At 41.7% G+C, this 21,326-nt stretch overlaps 1 protein-coding gene across 5 annotated transcripts in view; it reads right to left on the reverse strand.

The window, feature by feature from the left end:
- AP1B1 (adaptor related protein complex 1 subunit beta 1) overlaps nucleotides 1-20,681 on the reverse strand; it is a 52,276-nt gene extending 31,595 nt beyond the window's left edge. For 2 of the 5 annotated variants that reach the window (XM_068240240.1, XM_068240206.1), the window contains exons 1-8: nucleotides 15,908-16,038; nucleotides 9,637-9,698; nucleotides 9,442-9,547; nucleotides 7,033-7,168; nucleotides 5,159-5,404; nucleotides 4,885-5,075; nucleotides 2,415-2,636; nucleotides 2,199-2,319 (exon numbers count right to left, since the gene is read on the reverse strand). In XM_068240240.1, coding sequence (XP_068096341.1) covers nucleotides 2,199-2,319; nucleotides 2,415-2,636; nucleotides 4,885-5,075; nucleotides 5,159-5,404; nucleotides 7,033-7,168; nucleotides 9,442-9,547; nucleotides 9,637-9,673 — 1,059 coding nt within the window. In that variant the 5' untranslated portion in view covers nucleotides 9,674-9,698; nucleotides 15,908-16,038. Of the gene's footprint in view, nucleotides 1-2,198; nucleotides 2,320-2,414; nucleotides 2,637-4,884; nucleotides 5,076-5,158; nucleotides 5,405-7,032; nucleotides 7,169-9,441; nucleotides 9,548-9,636; nucleotides 9,699-13,381; nucleotides 13,713-15,736; nucleotides 15,787-15,907; nucleotides 16,039-20,600 lie in introns of those variants that run through there. The other 3 variants (XM_068240223.1, XM_068240214.1, XM_068240231.1) reach the window with 3 other exon arrangements.
- Between the last annotated feature and the right edge of the window lie 645 nt (nucleotides 20,682-21,326).

Genomic DNA, 21,326 nt, shown 5'->3' on the forward strand with positions numbered 1-21,326 from the left:
TAAGCCATAGGTGTCAAACTCAAGGCCCGCGGGAGTCGAATGCAGCCCTCCTTGCCATTTTATGTGGCCCTCGAGAACTTCAAATGTGCATTGTAAGCAGTAAAAGGACAACACGCTGGTGACAGTGTTTCTGGTTGAAATCAAGATCTTGGCGCGCGCGCGCACACACACACACACACACACACACACACACACACACACACACACACACACACACACACACACACACACACACACACACACACACCTCCCTGCCGCCCAAAACCTTTTCCCCACATAGCAGATTAGTACAGCAGAGCAGTGTACACATTTACTGGCTCCACCAAAGCATTAGGGCTTTTCTGTTCTTCCTGGCAGCAGCATGCTCTCTGCTCTGCTTCCATACCCCCTTCTGCCGGCCACGTGACATGCCTCAGCAGCCAGAGATATGCAGCATTGAGCTTGCAGCTGTCAGTTAGGTCAAAGGATACCTGAAGCAGCACTGGAGCAGGTAAATATCAAACTTCTCCACTGCGCTACTCTGCAGAAGGGGAGGAGCCAGTCCCCTCCCCCCCACACACACACACACTTAGTTTGAGTCTGTTTGAAAAATGTTCAATCTTAACAAACAATTTGGCCCGTGACTTAAAGAGGAACTCCAGTGAAAATAATGTAATAAAAAAAGTGCTTCATTTTTACAATAATTATGTATAAATGATTTAGTCAGTGTTTGCCCATTGTAAAATCTTTTAAATCCCTGATTTACATTCTGACATTTATTACTTGGTGACATTGTTACTTTTAGCAGGTGATGTAGCTGCTGCATGCTTTTTTGGCAGTTGGAAACAGCTGTAAACAGCTATTTCCCACAATGCAACAAGGTTCACAGACAGGAAACTGCCAGGAGTACCACGGTCCTCAGAGTTTCTTGTGTGTGTGTGTGTGTGTGTGTGTGTGTGTGTGGGGGGGGGGGGGGCGCTTCACCACAATATCAGTCATACAGCACCCCCTGATGGTCTGTTTGTGAAAAGGAATAGATTTCTCATGTAAATGGGGGTATCAGCTACTGATTGGGATGAAGTTCACTTCTTGGCCGGAGTCTTTCTTTAACCTTCCTGGCGGTACCCCCGAACGTAGTTCGGGGTAAGCCGCACAGGAGGTTTTCTCAGGCCCTGCTGGGCCGATTTGAATATTATTTTTTTTTGCTGAACGCAGCTAGCACTTTGCTAGCTGCGTCAGCACTTCGATCGCCGACGCCCTGCGCTCGATCGCCGCTATCCGCGTCGCAAGACAGCCCCCCCCCCTAGACCCCTGCGCTGCCTGGCCTATCAGCGCCAGGCAGCGGCAAGGGGTGGATCGGGACTCCCTTAGACGTCACGACGTCCATGACGTCATCCTGCCCCGTCGCCATGGCGACGGGGGAAGCCCTCCAGGAAATCCCGTTCTTTGAACGGGATTTCCTGATCGCCTATCGCCGGAGGCGATCGGCGGGGCTGGGGGGATGCCGCTGAGCAGCGGCTATCATGTAGCGAGCCGTAGGCTCGCTACATGATTTAAAAAAAATAAATAAATAAAAAAAACCGGCTGCGCTGCCCCCTGGCGGTTTTTAATAGGCCGCCAGGAGGGTTAAGGTGGCCACACACACACAATACAATAAAATGATCCGATTTTACAGCAATTTGATAAATATGATTGGATCCCCCCCCCCCCAAAAAAAAAAATAAAATAAATATCGAAAGCTTTTTCTTCCAATTCGACTTAAAACTCCGATTTTCTGTTTTTTCCAATTTTTATCGATCCGCAATGATGGAAGTTTTTTTTTTTTACATTTTTTCTAAAGATTGAATGGTGTGTCAATTTATTAATATACACACCCTAGCGATTTTCTCAGAGTTTCCAATCATTTTTATCTTAATTGGGGAAAAAGTGAACATATGTGTGTGGTATTATTATTTATTGTATTTATAAAGCACCAACATATTACGCAGCGCTGAATTGTAATGTAAGGGCCCAGTACACTGAAACATTTCAAAAATATGACCAATAGGTTATAAAAATTGATTGCAATTCTTACATTGCACAGATATTTAAAAAACTGTATGGTGTGTGGCCACCTTAAGACTGTGTCTTAGATTTTGGCCCCTTATGTGATTGAGTATGACACCCCTGGTTCTAAGCTATGAGCAATACAAAGTTTTTCATGCATAAGTTTTACTAACCTGTGCAATGTTTGCAGGTGATGCTAGTCTAATCATGATATCAAGCTTTTCCAGTTTAACATAGATTGGGTCATTATATTTTACAAAGAATACTTTCATTTCATGTTTTAGGATCTCTGGTCTGTAGGAAACAGAGAATAAGCATCAGACTCCAGGGACTTCAAAAGAAAACAAAGAACACTCGTAATCATGTCAGCCAATGAAGACAGATCTCACCGTTTCTGCACAATTAGGTTAATGTTGCGTAAGGCCACATACTGCAGTTCAGGCTCAGCGGAGAGCAGAGTGACTAAAGGAGGGGCCAGTTTCTTCAGTAAAGTTCCATAGTAGTCTAAGTCTTTGGACAGCATTTCCATCAGTTTCATCAACACCTTCACCGCAGATAACACCACAGCGGAGTTTGCGTGAGAAAGACGTGGTGTGACACGTTCACAAACACTGGAAGAAGAGGATAGGAGAATGACTTTTAATAATTTCAGATTTACAGTGCAAAGTCAGTGTCAGCAAAGCAGTAAGCTGTGGCCAGACTAAAGTTTAAAAGCCTCAATGACTGTTTTCATTAGATCCTGAAATTATTGATCAAAAACTGCTGTCTAACCCCTTGTGTTATGCAAGCTGTCCCAAACTAACATTTCCAGAGCTTCTGCATGAGGGAGTCACAGAAACATTGCTCTGTCTTTATTTCATTTGATTACCTACACCTAATTCTCTTCTGAAGAGGTACCTTTACTTCCTTTCACCTGTCTAGCATTGCCAACACACTTTAATTAACATAACACTGCTGAAGAAGAGAGTTCTAATACCACACATGAGAAGTCAGTGGATACCCTGACGTGTACATCCTGCACTGTCTCTCTGTGTGCTGTTACAATAAGAACATTTCCTTAAAGAGTAACTGTCAGGCTGCAAAAGCTAATTTAAACCTCTATTCTCCTGTGTTAAACAGTTTAGAAGGAAGCCAAAAAGGCAATACTGAAGTTAAAAATCTCTCTTACTTTTGATGTGTGCTTATCAGCAAAGCTGTTAGACCCAAGCTCTTAAGGGGCAGAGAGGCCGCATACCATACTGCAAAGCATTCTGGGGCCCTCCCCTCGGCTGCTAGTGAGAAGTTACAGGATCAAGTTACAGCAGCTTGTAATGCAGCCCAGCTGACAGCACTGATAAATCTCCAGGCAGAGTACACAGCAGGAGTCCGCTATTGTTCCTAGCCACATGGGTAATTAATATTCACTGCACAGTAGTGTTGTCCATTAGGACCTTTTTTTGTGAGTCGAATCATCAGGAAGCAGGGAGGACATGATGACACAATTGGCTTCATAGGAGACAGACAAACATGGAACTTGCCATGAGCTGTCAGGAGCATCATTCTCTGCAAATACTATATAAAAATTCTGTGAAGTACAAACGTGGACAGTGAAATGCATATGTAATGTAAGTACAGCCAATATTTAGCTACTGATATATGTGTTTATTTTCTCTGAGACCCTATACCTAACAGCTCCTCTTTAAACGAAGTATTCAAGTGACCACTTGGGCGAAACAATGTTTTTGGATACAAAAATAAAAATTAAAAAATACCATGTTTGAGTCTTAGTGAAAAAAAACAAAAACAAAAAAAACACAAGAAAATGACAACGGTCTATATAAAAAATCTCAAGGTCAAGCAACATTTACTACCATACTCCCTCCACAAAACCTTTATATGTGAAGCTTATGTGGCAACATGCTTGTTCTCTGACCACTTAGCAGCCTGTGGTGATTTAAACAGCTGGCTGGATTCAGGGGGCATACAGCGGAATGTGAGCCTGATGGGACTCGAACTTTACAGATGAATATGTCTGGAGTGGGAGAACAGAGTGTGAAGTGCATCATTACACTTATATCTCCCCACTCACTATGCCTTATTCTGGATCTATTCTTATGTTTTCTTTGGGCTGCAATATAGAACACTGAAACAGAACTAATGAAAGCACTGTTTTAAGTACTGGTAAATCAAAACTACCATATTACAAAACCTTGATTTTAGAGATGCGAGTAGCATTTGTGTGAAAGGACTATGCTTTTCATGCTGTCACAAAGTCTCAAACAGTCAAACCCCATTTGGGATATATTGTACTTCTGTTCCTGTTTATCCAACTCAGCCAAACACAAAAGCAAATGACCAGCTGCAATGATGTAACTACATAGGCATTTCATTTACAATCATGTGCTCCCCATCAACATTATCTACAGAGGAGACGGGACACAGATGTAAGTTTCTAGTTTCCTTGGCAACAGTACTGCAAATATGCTGGTCTGCAAAAGCAAGAGGAAAAAAAATAATTATTTTATTTAAGGACAGGTAGACCCCAGGTAAAGAACAAGATCAGGACTGTAGGTTCGTTCTTAACCTGGATATGCCCATAAGTCGAAACACTGTGCCACCTCTGTCCCCAATACCTCCTCTATGCCCCCTGCGCCTTCAGAGTCCTCCTCTGTTTGCCAACGGTTTTCCCCTCTGTGTACTGCAGAAAAGTGTCATTTTACTGGTTTAAAAAAATTCTTTGAATTTTTTAAAGTTAATTTTTGCAAGAACTATAAGGTCCTTTTGAACATTTTTTTCCACTTGTTCCCACAAAGTCATATTTCACATTTTCAGGTTGTTGATAAGTGGGGGACTACCTGTATATACATTCTTATGCTTTACCTCTGAGCTTCACGATCATCTTTGGGGACATAGTTTGCCAAGCAGTCCAAGATGAAGATCTGACCCCATTCAGTGCATTCATTTAGCGCAGTTAGCAGCTTGTTAATTGACTGAGGATTCAAGTCCAATAAGTTACTACTTGGGTGAGACTCTGCAATCTCTGAGAGTGCAGCAACTGCATTAGCCACAACCTAGAATCAGAAGGGCACAGTAAGCACTATGCACATACTCACATATTTTTAGATCAGTTACGTTATATACAAAGAGCACTCACCATGGGATTGGAATCCGATATGAGATCTTTTAGAGTGTCCAGGAAGCCCTGGTCTTCCACTAACTGAGCATTAATATCATGCAGCTTGGCTACACATACTGCTGCTGTCTTGCGCACATATGGGTCCTCGTCTTTCAGACACTTACGAAGTGGTTCACACAGATACTCTGTTATTTTGTCCACACGTATACAGCCCATTGTACGCACAGCTAATGCACGGATTAAAGGGTTGGGATCTTCACAGTCCTAGGCAACACCAAAAAAAAAAGTTTATAGTCAAAGAACTGTGTATGCCTAACATCAACAGACATGATTTACTCATATAAAAAAGTACAAGTACCCCACTGTTATGACTGTAGTGAAGCTTCAACCAGTATGTACGGTTTATCTTCACTTTCAATAAAAATATCTGATAGCAAAAAATAAAGAGGACAAAACAAGATGCTAGAAATACCCAGAAATGTCAAATCAGGCACATTAACTACTTACTGCACCAGGTGCAGTATAATCAAGGCCTGGGAAAACTTCACTTGAAGTACCAGAGCCGTGAATAGACGTCTTCAGCTGCAGGCAGACGCTGCTCACTCCCGTCACCACCCGTTAGCGGGGAGATGAACGAATGGGAACGCAGTTCCCATCTATTCATCTAAGTTCCCGTGTCAATGAACACTGGCATCTATTAGATGCCTGCTTCACTGCATCTTACTGGAGTTAGCATTACTTCCAATCAGGGATGAGCAACGGATGAATTCCGATTAGGTTTTCATCCAAGTAATTAGCACACATGAGCAGGTGGCGCAGGAGGGTTAAACTTACCCAGGAGCCTTCTGCTTTAATCTTATAACAATTGTGGAGTGAGTTAGGAATGAATTTTTTTCCCTAAAAAAAAACTTCAGTTTATGCACAGATTTTTAAAGACTTGCATACTAAGTCGGAAGGAAGGTGTTCAATTAAATGCTTATCTGCATTTTTTATTACAACAACAAATTATATATAGTACTGCAACAAAGATGTGGTATGATACTTGTTAACATATGGGGGTGGTTAGGAGTCATGTGCTGAATATACTAATGATACTTTAAAAACTGGTGATGCATGCCCTTAGTCAAAGTCAATGGATATCCCACCCCTTTTCTCTGTGAAAGTTCTATTTGCCATTTTCAATGTAACGCTTGATTCATCTTAATGGAGCCAAGGATTTCCTTTTAAAGGGAACCTTAACTGAGAGGGATATGGATGTTTACTCTTAAACAATACCAGTTGCTTGGCAGTCCTGCTGATCTATTTGGCTGCAGTAGTGGCAGAATCACACACCTGAAAGAAGCATGCAGCTAATCCAGTCAGAGTACCTGATCTGCATGCTTTTTGAGGGGCTGTGGCTAAAAGTATTAGGAACACAGGATCTGCAGGTGAGTCAGGCAACTGGTATTATTTTGAAAGGAAAAATCCATATCCTTCTCAGTTTAGGTTCCCTTTAAACATATCTGTGTAGGCATTGATTAGGGATGGTCATTCAGATGCAAATACATTCCAAGTTGGTGCCGAATTCTGAAAGTTTGTGAATGTAAATTTATGCAGCAACTGGATTAATCCAGTGTAGCAAAGGCAGGATTTGATTGGTTCATTTTCAAGCAAACTAATTTGCATCTCAATGACCATCCCTACTAATGACTGTCGACACAATATGACAGCCCCTTTTGACCAGATTCTTGTGACCAGATGGCCCCTTTCTTTATACACAAGCCCATTACGTTTTCCAGCTTTTCCTGCAAAAAAAACAGATTGTTATGTCATACAGTATATCCATAAAGGAATGTATTATGTATTCCTATACTGGTTTAAGCTAGCGCTCCAACATCAATCTCCCGACTTACCTTAACAAATGTGTTTACAGCCATGATGGCCATATCAGGCTGGCTTTTAGCATAGTTCATCAGGTACAAATAAACCAGCTTTTTCAGCTCCAAATTATCTGTCTGCATGCAGTTCACAACATCAGGGAACAAGGCACTGCACAAAACAGAATAAACTGTAAGGGGCTTTACAACAGTAGGCATATGGGTTAAAATGATAACTATATACAGTGGGATGCGAACGTTTGGACAACCTTGTTAATTGTCTTGATTTTCCTGTATAAATCGTTGGTTGTTACCATAAAAAAATCTCAAGTTAAATATATCATATAGGAGATACACAGTGATATTTGAGAAGTGAAATGAAGTTTATTGGATTTACAGAAAGTGCACAATAATTGTTTAAATTAAATTGAGGCAGGTGTCATTTTATTGATGCTAAAACCTTTAGAACTAATTACTGGAACTCAAATTGGCTTGGTAAGCTCAGTGACCACTGACATACATACACAGGTGAATCTATTTGTGATAAAGAGTATTTGAGGGGGTCAATTATAAGTTTCCCTCTTTATTTTTTTCTGAAGAGTAGCAACATGGGGGTCTCAAAACAACTCTCAAATGAATGACCTAAAGACAAAGATTGTTCACAATCATGGTTTAGGGGAAGGATACAGAAAGCTGTCTCAAATTTCAGCTGTCTGTTTCCACAGTTAGGAACATATTGAGGAAATGGAAGACCACAGGTTCAGTTCAAGTTCAGGCTCGAAGTGGCAAGCCAAGAAAAATCTCGGATAGACAGAAGCAACAAATGGTGAGAACAGTCAGAGTCAACCCACTGACCTACAACATCATCTTGCTGCAGATGGAGTCACTGTGCATCGTTCAACAATTCAGTGCACTTTACACAAGGAGATGCTGTATGCGAGAGTGATGCAGAGGAAGCCTTTTCTCCGCCCACAGCACAAACAGAGCCACTTAAGTTATGCTAAAGAACATTTTGGAATAAGGTGCTGTGGACTGATGAAACTAAAATTGAGTTATTTGAGCATAACAAGGGGCGTTATGCATGGAGGAAAAACAACACAGCATTCCAAGAAAAACACCTGCTGCCTACAGTGAAATATGGTGGTGGTTCCCTCATGCTGTGGGGCTGTGTGGCCAGTGCAGGCACTGGAAATCTTGTCAAAGTTGAGGGACGCATGGATTACACTCAGTATCAGCAGATTCTCAACCCATATGATGGTTCCCAAATCATCTTGCAGTGTTTTATTAAAAAGGACAACTGTAACTAAAGGGATATGGAGGCTGCCATAGTTTTCTTTTAAACAATACCAGTCGCTAGTCTCTGCTGATGAACCTCTTCATCGAATAATAATAATTCTAATAATTAACCATAGACCCTGAACAAGCATGCAGCAGATCAGGTGATTCTGACATTGTCAGATCTGACAATATTAGCCCCATACTTATTTCTGGTGTTATTCAGATACTACTGCAACCAAATAGATCAGCAGGTCTGCCAGGCAACTGGTATTGTTTAAAGGAATACTATTGATTAAAAAAAAATTTTAATTGAGATAGGAGATGTTTGGGAAGTGCTGCTAGGTACTGGTGGGCAGTTTGCTGCAATCTGACACCCGATTGATCAATGAGGGGAGGGGGGAGGGGAATTCCCTCACAGTGCAGTGTTAAGTTATCCTGGTGTGCAGAGAGCTCAGTCAGAGACAGGCAGATCTTTCTACCACAGAGAGCAGAGGGAATGTATCTTATGTGCAACATAAACATTTGTAATTGTGTGTGAAACCTGATACCAGAACAATTTCATATAACTGCTTCAGTATTACTCTGTTCTTAGCATGTCAGATTGCAGAGATTCACCTATGCAAATGAGACATTCCAAATGTAGCTAAAATCTACACACAATGAATTAAAGCTTTTGCCTCTGATATTTAACACGAAAAGTAGGAAAATGTTTATGCAACTACTTAGACATTATTTGTACATTGTCATTTTAGAACACTTGGGCATTGATAGTGTTCCTTTAAAAGAAAAACGTGGCAGCCTTCATATCACTCTCGCTACAGTTGTCCCATTAGGCATATCTATATAACTTTATACAAAAATTGGTGTCAATAATTATGACTGTCAACTGAAGAAAACCATGAAACTGGTATAGGACTTGTTTTCCAAAATGCCTGATTTAGCACTGGTTCAGTCAATACTGTGTACATAAAAATTGACAGCCGGATGTTGGTAAAAGCCAAGTCAACTTTTCATGCTGATAAACCTCTCCCATTTTACACTAATCAGCTGGAGTGGAATGTTTTTTTCTCTTTGCTGAATGAAACCATGCAGAACACAGGCATCATTATCCTTCTTCAATTACACAGCACCCTGCAGAATAACTCCACAGTGAAACTCTATATTCACCTGACATCCTTGCCAACAGTCATAGAAGCAATTACTTTCTTAACAGCCTCCTTCTTCTTCTCCTTCTTGTCGCTGTTCAGTTCTGCTTTTAGCTCAAAGATCTCACCTACAGATGTGAAATATACACAGCGTTTGCAGTAATTCCTAACAATACACAGATATTACGCACAGCTTTCCCGCAGTCCCAAGTCTCACCTTTCTTGGTGGTGGTAAAATACTTTGAGTCTGTCATGTTTGCTCTGGGGTTTCACACTGAGCTGTGAGGAGAGAGAGAAGATGGCAGTTAATGAACAGGGAATCTGTATTCAGGGCTGTCAGCTGAGGTTTACAGGAAGGAATGAGGCTACACCACCCCCATTCAACAGGAAAGAAAACAGGGAAAGGTCAGAAGGGGAGCGAAACAGGATTAGATAAAAGGCAGCTAATTTATCCACCATTCATAGCAGAGACTGCACTGTAATACTGAGAACAATCTCAGGCGCAGCACAGCGATACACATAATCACAAGTCAGTCTTCTCATGCATGACAATACATACAAAAAGAAGTACACAAAATGTTTATTCACTAATCTTTTCAAACTAGTCAGCTGAGATGTTTCTGCTTTTATTAAAGAAAAAATGAACAAAGAGAAATAGATGGAGGCTACTATGCCAATTCCCTTAAAGTGGTCCTGAACTCAAAACTTCCTCTCTGCTCTAAAAGATACGCAACAGCATAATAACCTTTCTTTGTTACAGCGGATACAAATCCTAAAATAAAAATGCACTTTTACTACTTCCTACTTTCATGGAAGCAGACATATTGTTAACATCCTGTGCTGTGGTATGCAGCAAGCATGCAGAGGTGGAGTGACACTTCCCAATCATCATATTTGACCTGAGTTAAGCTGAATACTCACCCGATGACATCCCCTGATCCATCTTCCTGCCAGCGGGTACATGCGATGGCCCATGGCAGGCGCAAACAAGTTTTCAAACTATTGCGGCACTTTCCGTAGGAGGTGCCGGGGATCTTAAAGATCCGATCCACCATGACTGCCGATACTGCTGCGCATCACCAAACTTCGTTCTCATAATCGCGTGCCTGTGCCCACATTGTAAGATCGTGGAAATGATTGCTATAATTTAGGCCCTTATTCAATTCACTTTTTCTCATAAATTTTCTCCAAAGGAGATAACATTTCAACTTCTGTTTAAAATAACTTTTTAGCACTTTGCAATCGAAAAAGTACTAAAAAGGAGGTTAAAAAAAGTACTATCAAAATTATGCTGAGTATTTTCTTGCTTGCTGGTGGCTTAGAAGGCATTTTATTGATTAAGTGTGAAAATATCACAGGAGGAGAATACTTAGGAAAAAAAAGTGAATAGTATATGGCCCTGAATGTTTTAAAGTGAACTCGAGGTGGAGATATGGAGGCAACCATATTTATTTCCTTTTAAACCATACAAGTTTCCTGGCAGTCCTGTTGGTCTTTTGGCATCAGTAGTGTCTGAGTCAAAACCCTGAAACAAGCATGCAGCTAATCCAGTCAGTCTTGAGTCAGAGCAACTGATCTGCATGCTTGTTCAGGGTTGATGGCTAAAAGTATTAAGCCCAATCTACACGATACGATTCTTTGTGCGATTCGATTACGATTCTATTTACGATCCAATTAAATGCAACATGTTCGATTGGGATTCGATTCAATTTGATTTGCAAAACAATGGCAAACCGAATCCCGATCGGACATGTCAGATTTAACCAGATCGTAAATAGAACCGTAATCGAATCGCACAAAGAATCGTATCGTGTAGATGGGGCTTTAGAGAGACAGAATCAGCAAGACAACCAGGCAACTTGTGTTGTTTTAAATGGAAATAAATATGGCAGCCTCCATATCACTCATCCTGGTTACCTTTAAAAGGGAGCGACAGGAATGGAAATTGCCATGTTCCTCTTAGCACACTCACCTCCACCTCTAATTAGTTGATTAGTTCAACTGGCAATTTATTAACAATTTAAAAAAACAAGTAATTCTTGTTGACATGCAAGTGATGTTTAAAATAACTCTGAACATATATACTCAGGCTTACAGTACAAAATGAAGTCTGTCATTCTATTTATTCTATATCAAAACACAATTTGTGAGGTAAACCCCATAATACAAGACCAGCATATGGCTGTGGATATATTTACGACAGCTGCCAACATTTGCAATATGTTCACAATGATATAGACGTATGCTTTATCTTTAACTAACAGCCAATCTGAAATAGGTTTCTGACACTTGATAATTACTTGTAAGGTGGATCGGTTGACATGGAAGGCTTAGACAAAAATATTCCAGGAAAAAAAAGATATCTATTTATTAAATTCCTTATCTGTCTGAACGAGAGATGGTAAACGTAAACTACTCATACACTGTACAGTAGACATCACACTAGCCATTTCTAGGATATATATAGATAGATAGATAGATAGATAGATAGATAGATAGATAGATAGATAGATAGATAGATAGATATATAGATATCCAATGTCTTGTGGATGAGATTAGAACAGCTTTCTGGCGGACTTGAAGTGCCAGAGGTGCAGCCACTTGGGAGCGCTCAGTAGGCAGTAGGCTCAGTAGGCAGTAGCAGTGTTAGGGAGTCTTGCCCAAGGTCACCTCCTTACTGAAAAGATGCTGGCTTACTGAACAGAAAGAGCTGAGATTCAACCCCAAGTCTCCTGTGTCAGAGGCAGAGCTCTTAAAACGGACCCAAACCAAACATTTTTTTTTAATTCAAAATATTTAGTTGTACCACTCTAACACATACAAAGATAAATAAACACTCCTTTAAACCTGTGATCATTTCAGTGCATGCTTTTCACCCTTCTCTTTTCATAACTAGGGTTATACTGGGGGCAGCCATTAGCAATTCCTCCATTGCCAGACACCATCTACTCCTCCAGTTTGCAGGATTTTGTCCCGGCAATTTGAAAGGAAGGGAGGGGTTCCTCCAAAAAACGTAAAATATTTTATATTTGTCATCATGCAGCTGAAAAAAGGCTGCTATTTATCATTATAATTTAGAAAATAGATTTTATTTCTGAAATCTTGTATTTTTAATTTGGGTCCACTTTTACCGTTATTAGAGTTAGAGTTCATAACTATGCAGCCCTACATTCAGTGAAAGAGAAACTGCATTCCACCATTAAAGGGAACCTACACTGAGAGGGATATGGATGTTTCCTTTTATCCAATACCAGTTGCCTGGCAGTCCTGCTGATCTCTTTGGCTGCAGTAGTGGCTGAATCACAAAACTGCTAATCCAGTCTGACTTCAAGGGGAACTGAAGAGAGAGGTATATGGAGGCTGTCATGTTTGTTTCCTTTTAATCAATACCAGTTGCCTGGCAGCCCTGCTGGTCTATTTCTCTGCAGTAGTATCTGATTAAAACCAGAAACAAGCATGCAGCTAGTCTTGTCAGATCAGACTTATAAGTCTGAACCACTGAAACACCTGATCTGCTTCATGCTTGTTCAGGGGCTATGGCTAATAGTATTAGAGGCAGAGGATCAGCAGGGCTGCCAGGCAACTGGTATTGTCTAAAAGGAAATAAACATGACAGCCTCTATATACCTCTCTCTTCAGTTCCCCTTTCAGTCAGATCACCTGATTTGCATGCTTGTTGAGGGGCTGTAGCTGAAAGTATTAGAGACACAGGATCAGCAGGAGAGTCGGGCAACTGGTATTTTAAAAGGAGAAAAAAAAACCCATATCCTTCTTAGTTTAGGTTCCCTTTAAGAAGCATGGCTTAGCCCATCTTTACTTCCTATGGACAAGGATGCCTTGCTACAACAAATGGAAATAAGAACACCTTACAAATTTTCAGAGAATTGGTGCAAGGCAATAACTGTCATGAGGAACCACCTATATTGGTAGCTGGCATAGGAGAACCAATCTTATTAATGTACCTGTCACGAAGCAGCAACGAATTACACCCATCAAGGGCAAGATGGCCGCCAACGACAATCCCGTCAGTGATGGACCAGCCTGCAAGTAACCTGCCTCATAGTCTGTGTCTTGCTCCTAAAGGGGAGCACGGGTGTCATGGATGCCAGCAGTGCCAGTGGTGTCCCCATCCTTAGCGTGCTGTTACTATTGGGACTGCTTTATACAACCTAGGTACATTTTCTCTACTGGGCTCAGCTGTTGCTCCTCTGGATATTTCCTTGTGTGCTCAGGAAGCATCTGACCAGATCGACACAGCATAAGCTGATTTCCTGTCATGGCAGCAGCAGGTTGCTCCACTGTCACTCGGAGCAGCCATATCTCAGTCTCTGTAAAGAATCATGTGGTACAACTATGGTCTACATGCATGTATGTACGTCACATGCTCAACTCTAAGCAAGCTGAAATAAGTACAGATATTAAATTAAACCTGAAGTGACAAAACTCACTTCAGGCTTAATACTTAACCAAGTAGAGGGCAGGCTCTGGATAGTATAGATCCTTCTGTTACTCTCCCTGGCCTGTTATTCCACAGCAGTCCGACAGTAATACTGCTCTTCAGAACTTCTTGTGTCCCTGAGCAGTTACGAGGATGAGTGCATTGCTATTGTGCATGTATGGGTGCCGTAGCAATTCACTCATCCTTGGAACTACTTGGATGACAAGTGTAGATCTGAAGAGCTGTTCATTTGAACAGCTCTGGCTGACAGCAGAGAAATGACAGGCTATATGGAGAAATAGGAATGCTCTTTACTATCTATCAGTATCGAGCCTGAAGTACATTTCTCACTTTAGGTTCCCACCACCTATAAAACAAATAAACAACTTTATGTTTCCAGCTGCGTTATAATGCAACCACCTAATTTTTTTTCTTTAAAGTACATCTGAATGGAGAGGGATATGGAGGCTTCCATATTTATTGCCTTTAAAACAATGCAAGCCTGGCATCCTGCTAATCTTTCAGGCATCAGTAGAGTCAGAATCACACAACTGAAACAAGCATGTACTGTAGCTAAGTTAATCCACTCAGACTTCAGTCAGAAACATCTGATCGGAATGCTTGTTCAGGGTCTATGGCTAAGGTTATAAGAGACAGAGGATGAGCAAGACAGCCAGGCAATCTGCATTATTTAAAAGGAAATAAATAAGTCAGCCTTCATATCCTCACAGTTCAGGTGTGCTTTAAGGAATGTAAGTTGCACTTTCACAGTGGGCTCCTTTTTTTTTTTCTTCTTATAAGAGAGACAGAACAACAGAATCAACAATAATTACGTATACTCTATACATGCGCTGCATTATGTACTTTTTGCAATGACTGAAACAAGCTGGCTGCATCTTGTAGCTTGTCAACATTATGTCCACAGTGCAATTCTATTGGACAGAAAGTTGTCCAGACTTCTCCTATACAATGGTCTCCTACACATGAAGTAGAGGAGATAGGTGGGAACAGCAGGCTTTCAACACATGCAGATTGCACAGATAATCACATAGGAACACAGGCTTGTAAAGTATTAAAAACGAAAATTTTCAGTGTGTATGAGCATTTAGGGGGTGCTGATCTGGAACTTTGCACAGGACTAAGATCTGTAATAAGTACCAGTAATAATTATCCAACATCCTGAATAATGAATCAAGTAGTCACAATCTTTACATCGTCACCTTTCATAATAAGGTTATTAGAGACAAGTGTGGCTTCTGTCTTTTTGCACTGCAGAAAACAGTGCCGAACTGGCTCTCTGACTAGAGCACGTCAGATTCAGAAAATAACGTTTAATCGGTTATCAGGGGTCAATTATTATCCTTTCAAATGTTATGAGCACCATGCAATGTTCCAGTGGAGCCCATGGAAGTTTGCGCTCATTACAGAGCAAATGAAGCTGACAACTGGGGATCCAGATAACATTTTAACTCATTAGCCTTTTGCAAATTTCCAGTTCAGCCACTGTTAATAGGTTTTGTAACATAAAATAGACTAGCATATTCAAATTTAGATTACAGTCAGTACATTAATCATGACAATATGTTGTTTCCTCCATTCACAGACATTTATATATTACCAACATGAGAAAACTTCTAAAAGTTAATTGCTGTATTTCTTTTATTTATACAAATCGCATGGTATATAATTTAATATATGTAAAATAGCCCCACAACCTTCACAATGGCAGATCACTAATGGCAAGCAACAGATGAACAGCACTATCATGAAGACACCCTGAATGAATGGGAAAACCACTGGACATGATAGCAGCCAGCTACTGTCAATGTCAATACACAGGTCACTGCTGATATCTGCTGGTACGCCCCCCTGTCATTACCCTGATCCCTGTTGCGCGGCGACCCCCGGAAGCTCTGACAAGGTAAGTGCTACTGACTCCCCCCTCCTCAGCTCATCAGCTGCTTGCCCACTTCCGCCTCCGGTCTCTCCCGCCCCAACCCACTCCAGCCTCATTGCTGAAGCAAATATCGGCAACATCAGACAGTCTGACCTCAGCGGAGGACGCGGTGACCACTCCGGGTCTCGTGATGCTCGGATGCCGGAGATGTTCGGCTTGTGCAAATAGGATTCTTCCTCCCAGCAGCTCACCGCAAAGATGGCTGTCACCTGCTTCAGGAAGTGACGCTGGACGGAGAACGTCCGGGATCCACGTCTAGCAGTGACGTTACTATAGAAACGCGGAAAGCTTACAGGGGACAAGGGAGCATGTATGAAAATATACAGTACTATGTAGCACTGCAGGCACGGCAGAGGATTAGACGTGTTTCTGGCCGCACCATTAGACTAGCGCTGATAACTCCGTCTAAAGAACTTCATGTTGTGTCATTTACTTCATCCTCTGTACACACCACGTAAATATAAGTGCACCTATGCGCTATTAATAAGTACCCTTACCAGTTCCCCCAAGAACTCTAGCAAAAAGATAGTGACACACACTCGCTACCTGGCTTGTTCCAAACTGAAGGTTTCCCTGAGGTTGTTGCCACTCTCGGTACTCATCTTTTTAAAGTGGAACTCCATATTTAAGCATTCTTAGAATTAATGCCAAAAAGGTATTACGAACTGTTTATTTTCATTTTCAACACACTTAAATAGCAAACCCTTTCCACTAAGGTCCAGATCAGTGGCGTAGCTAAGAAGCTGTGGGCCCTGGTGCAAGTTTAGCCTTGCCCCCCCCCCCAGCACTTTATTTATAACAATTGATACGGCGCACCAAAACTAATCAAAGACAACCATAGTGTCAGAGGTGCAAGAAGGGTTTCGGAAACTGTGTTAATGATCACTGCTATTCTAATCAACTATAGAAGTGAATATTATCAGCACAGGACCAATAAAGGTCTAAAACTGTGTTTGAGGGGTGGGCCCCTCGGGGCCCCTCTATCCCATGGGCCCCGATGCGGTCGCTACCTCTGCACCCCCTATTGCTCACCACTGGTCCAGATGTTGTTTGTCAAGTTGAAAGTGTCTATGCTGCTGTCAGACACTTAATTGTTGTTTTAGGGCAAGTGGGGGGAAAAGTAACGCAGCCTCCTGCTTTGTGCAGGTGATTACTTATACAAGAAAAGGAAATACAGGGGCTGAATGTAATAAAACACAGATTTCAAGTTAGGAATAAGCACAGTTTGTGCTTACAGTCCTAGAAGTTAATAGCTAGTTTGCACTTTTAGAATGGAAAGGGAATTTTTATAATATGAAATCAAAGATATGTGTGCAGCATTTAATGGCTTAGGGATCACCATAGCACTCATAGTGGCTGCTACGGGGCCCATAGCCAAGGGGGGGGCAGTGGTAATGGCCAGAAGCAATAATGGGGTCCTTTTAGTGAACCCCGAGTTGAAGAGTAATGCAAGCAGAGCAAAGGGGAGAGGTTATATACACTGGAGGCTACCTATTACTGGGGGCCCCTCTGCGACCTATACTAGGGGACTATTACTGGAAGACACACTGACTACCCAAACTGTGGGGCTAACTAATACTGGTGTCCCCTGTAGATACCTATACTGGGGGACTATTTTTTACTGGAAGCCCCTTTGACTGTCCATACTGGGGAGCTACCAAATACTAGTACCCCACCTTTGGCTACAAATACTGGGGGTTGCCTAGTTCTGGGGGGCACCTCTGAATACCTAAAACTAGTGTGTGTGGGAGGGCATAAAGGTGCCTTATCATTTTTTTGTAGGTGGCCCCAACCAAAAGAGATCAGTCAGTCAGATACAAATATTTCCAACTTCCATGCGAACTGCTTACAAATTTAGAGCCCCTTGGAATATGGGTTAATGCTTATCAAAAGCATTTCCTGACTACTTTGCTTGGCCCTATTCTAAAGGCCCGTACACACGCTTAATCTGGACATGATCCCTCAGGCAACATTGCTGGGTCAACATGGTTCTTCCACAAGGGGGATGGAGGGGGCAGAGGAGTGATGGATTGGCGCACTTATGTCACGCACCAGACACGGCGAGCAGTGAGAACAAAGCTCTGGGCCAAGCAGATGTCTGGATGAGCGGACATAGGGGGCTGCTGTACACGTGCTACATCCTCTACAACTGGTGGTCATTATTGGCCACCTCGTATCTAGCATGTGTACAGACTTTAAGCTGTGTATAATTTGCATTGGGGTTGCGACGAGCAAGTAGAAATTATTTGCATCTCATTGACATCTTATGTGCGCCTACAGGGATATGAGGGGATGAATGATGGCTACCCCTTCCTTAACCCTGCCTCTTCCTGGCTGGTAGAGAGTGCTACTGAATTTCTAGGTTTGCCTATGGAGGGCAAACTGATATGCTACTCTTCTAGATAAGTGTACTTCCATGTCCTAGAGGTTTAGGTTCAATTCAAAATTAATAACAATTTCAGACTATTGGATATAATAATTCAGTTACTTTAAATGACAGCATAACAAAATACTGTATAAAGAGACCTCAGCTGAAACTGACAGCCAGTGGATTCACAGAGCACCTCAAAAAACAAAAATTGTTGGTTCCACGTATCCACCTACAGCCATGTGGTAAGCCCCTCAGCCATCTGCAAGACCAATCTCATCGAGGGGTCTCTATGCTAACGATGGATGCAATCACATCCTACACATACAATGAGCCTTTCCACAATTGCACACATACCCAATATTATAAAAAGCCTGAGAGCAGACTTATCTGAGGTTGCCCGAAGGGTCATGGACCCCCAACCTTGTGGACTGCAGCCTGACATTATGGGGGCAACTCCAGCAGAATGCCGCTATACCACTGCATTCACCAAATCATACACAGCAAAAAATGGTAGATAAAACAAAAATTGTTTGGTCACAATGATGTTTCCTTCATTTGGCGTAAAAAAGGAGAAGCCTTCAACCCAAAGAAGACCATCCCCACTTTCAAACATGGTGGTGGGAGCCTAATGCTTTGGGGGTGTTTTTCAGCCAATGGACCAGGGAACCTAATCACAGTAAACGGCACCATGAGAAAAGGGCAATACATGAGGATTCTCAATGACAACATCTGCAGAGAAACTTGGCCTTGGCCATCAGTGGACATTTCAGCATGACAATGAGCCAAAACAGCAAAAGTGGTGAAGACATGGTTAGCAGACAACAACAATAACGTTTTGGAGGTGCCCAGCCAGAGTTCTGACTTGAATCCAAATTGAGGATCTGTGGAGGGAGCTAAAGATCCGTGATAGCAAGAAGACCCTCCAACCTGATAGATTGGAAGCTCACTGCTAAAGATGAATGGGCGAAAATACCTGTGGAGACATGCAAAAAGCTGGTCTGCAATTATAGGAAACGTTTAAGTTTCTGTAATAGCCAATAAAGGCTTTTCTATCGATTATTGAGAAGGGTATGAATAATTTTGGACTGGACACTTTTTTGCTCAAATGTAAATAAAAGCTGAGAAATGTTTTTTTTTTCTCACAATAATGCATCTTGTACATAGTCTTATTATCTTTTGGGAAACACCTATGCTATTTCCCATCAAAAAATTACTTGCTGGTTGAATGAGTCAATATTTGCTAGGGGTATGAATAATTATGGGCAGCACTGTATATGCGCGCTCTGTGTTACAAGCAAGACTAATTATGACTTGACAAAGACACACTAGTGTGTCGAAACTAGTCGTCATTATCACCCAGCACACAGAGCTTGCCTAGATTCCAGATCTACCATGTACTTTTGTTGCTGTCCCCCCGAAGGCCACGGTCGACGTCTGAGGAGTGGAACATTGGGCATGTGAGATACGCTTGCAAATTTTTGCAATCTTGTACGTGCATTTCTTTTTTTATTGTACCATAGAAGCGGTCTCTTCTTTTTCTGATACAGTTCCATCAAGATGGCAAGCTGCAGTGAATGCTGTGGGGCACTGGGTACATTAAGTAGAATTGGGGTACATTTGCAATGTCCTACGAGGGCTGTACAGTAATTGTTACCAAGAGTCTTATAGGGATTAACAGGCCTGGAAATATACTATATATGATCCTTGTTAAGACATAATAAAGGGGTGGTACCGTAATTTACTGTTTTATCAGCAGTCAGCAGAGTATACAATGCACCTTCTTTTAGGGATCTCTCTTAGGTCATTCAGGAGGCTACTAGAGGTTCCAGGGTTGCTATAAGGAGGTATGGAGGTAGTAAAAGGTTTTAGGCCTAGTCCTGCTACCAGAGCCAAAACCCTGCATTGAATCATGGCTTAGGAACAGTGCAATGTGCAGTTACTCATCAGGAGGGCCAAAATTGCAGGCACGGGATCAGGCTGTCCTATTTTCCTTGCTGACAGGTCACACCCTACAGTTATCTAATATAATAAAAGGTCGCTACATCCACAACGTGGATGCAGTGCTGTGACTAATTTGATCTCTCAGCTATGTCAGCTCAGGAATCTCCTCTGCTATGGCAGAGCAGCTAATTTGTAAACACAGGATGTTTAGAGAGATTACGAGAGTCATTAATTACTAATAAGCAAAATAGAATATTATAATTCAATTACTGGATCGATATTATAAATAATGGTGTCTCTCTGCTTACTAAATTGTCACACAAGCTTTTAGACCCCCAAATATTTATGGAGATTAAAGCAGAGCATGTGGTTCTTCTCCCTGGACTGCATCACGTCTTGGAAAGGTTCCAAATATTTGACAAAACTCTCTATACAAAGCAAACTTATAAGACATAGCAGGAGACGCAGGCATACTTGACTGGCTTGACCTTCAATAATTGTCCACAATCAATGCAACTCAGCTAAGCTCGTCCAATACAAGTGAAGAGGTAGAAGAGACAATTGCTTAATTTCTCTCATGCAAGTCTCCTGGCATTTCAGTTAAACTGCATAAACAATATATTGCAGTACTGGCTCAATGCCTGCAACTTATTATTAATACTGCATCTGAGACCAATACTCCCCCCTCAGACTTTGTTCAAGACCCTGATCGCTGAAATCCTAAAACCATGTAAAGATCCTATAATATGTGAGGCCTATTGCCTAGTCTCCTTTCTTCAGACTGATGTTTAGATCCTAAACAAAATTTTGTTACAGGGAATTGTTGAACTAGTAATAGCTCAGTGTTAAGATTTATTCAAATGAGATGAGGGAGGCACTCTTGCTTGGCTTATTTGCTTATATTGTACACAACAGTACACAAATGTTTTCAAGCTCCTCGCTCTTCTTCAGATGTACACCTGAGGAAGAGCGAGGAGCTCGAAAATGTTTGTGTACTGTTCTGTACAATATAAGATACGGTATATTGCCAAGCAAGAGTGCCTCCCTCATCTTATTTAAGATGAATTGGCAGCCAGGCGAGAATATCCCTGGAAGGAGGTTGGAGGAAGGGTCACCTATTGTGATTGCAGTGTTAAAGGGGTTCTGTTCACGAATAATTACACCGGTGCCGTCAGTGGGGAATGGCGCATTGGAAGAGGA

Source organism: Hyperolius riggenbachi, chromosome 1 (assembly GCF_040937935.1).
Source record: "Hyperolius riggenbachi isolate aHypRig1 chromosome 1, aHypRig1.pri, whole genome shotgun sequence".
Taxonomy (NCBI): Eukaryota; Metazoa; Chordata; class Amphibia; order Anura; family Hyperoliidae; genus Hyperolius; species Hyperolius riggenbachi.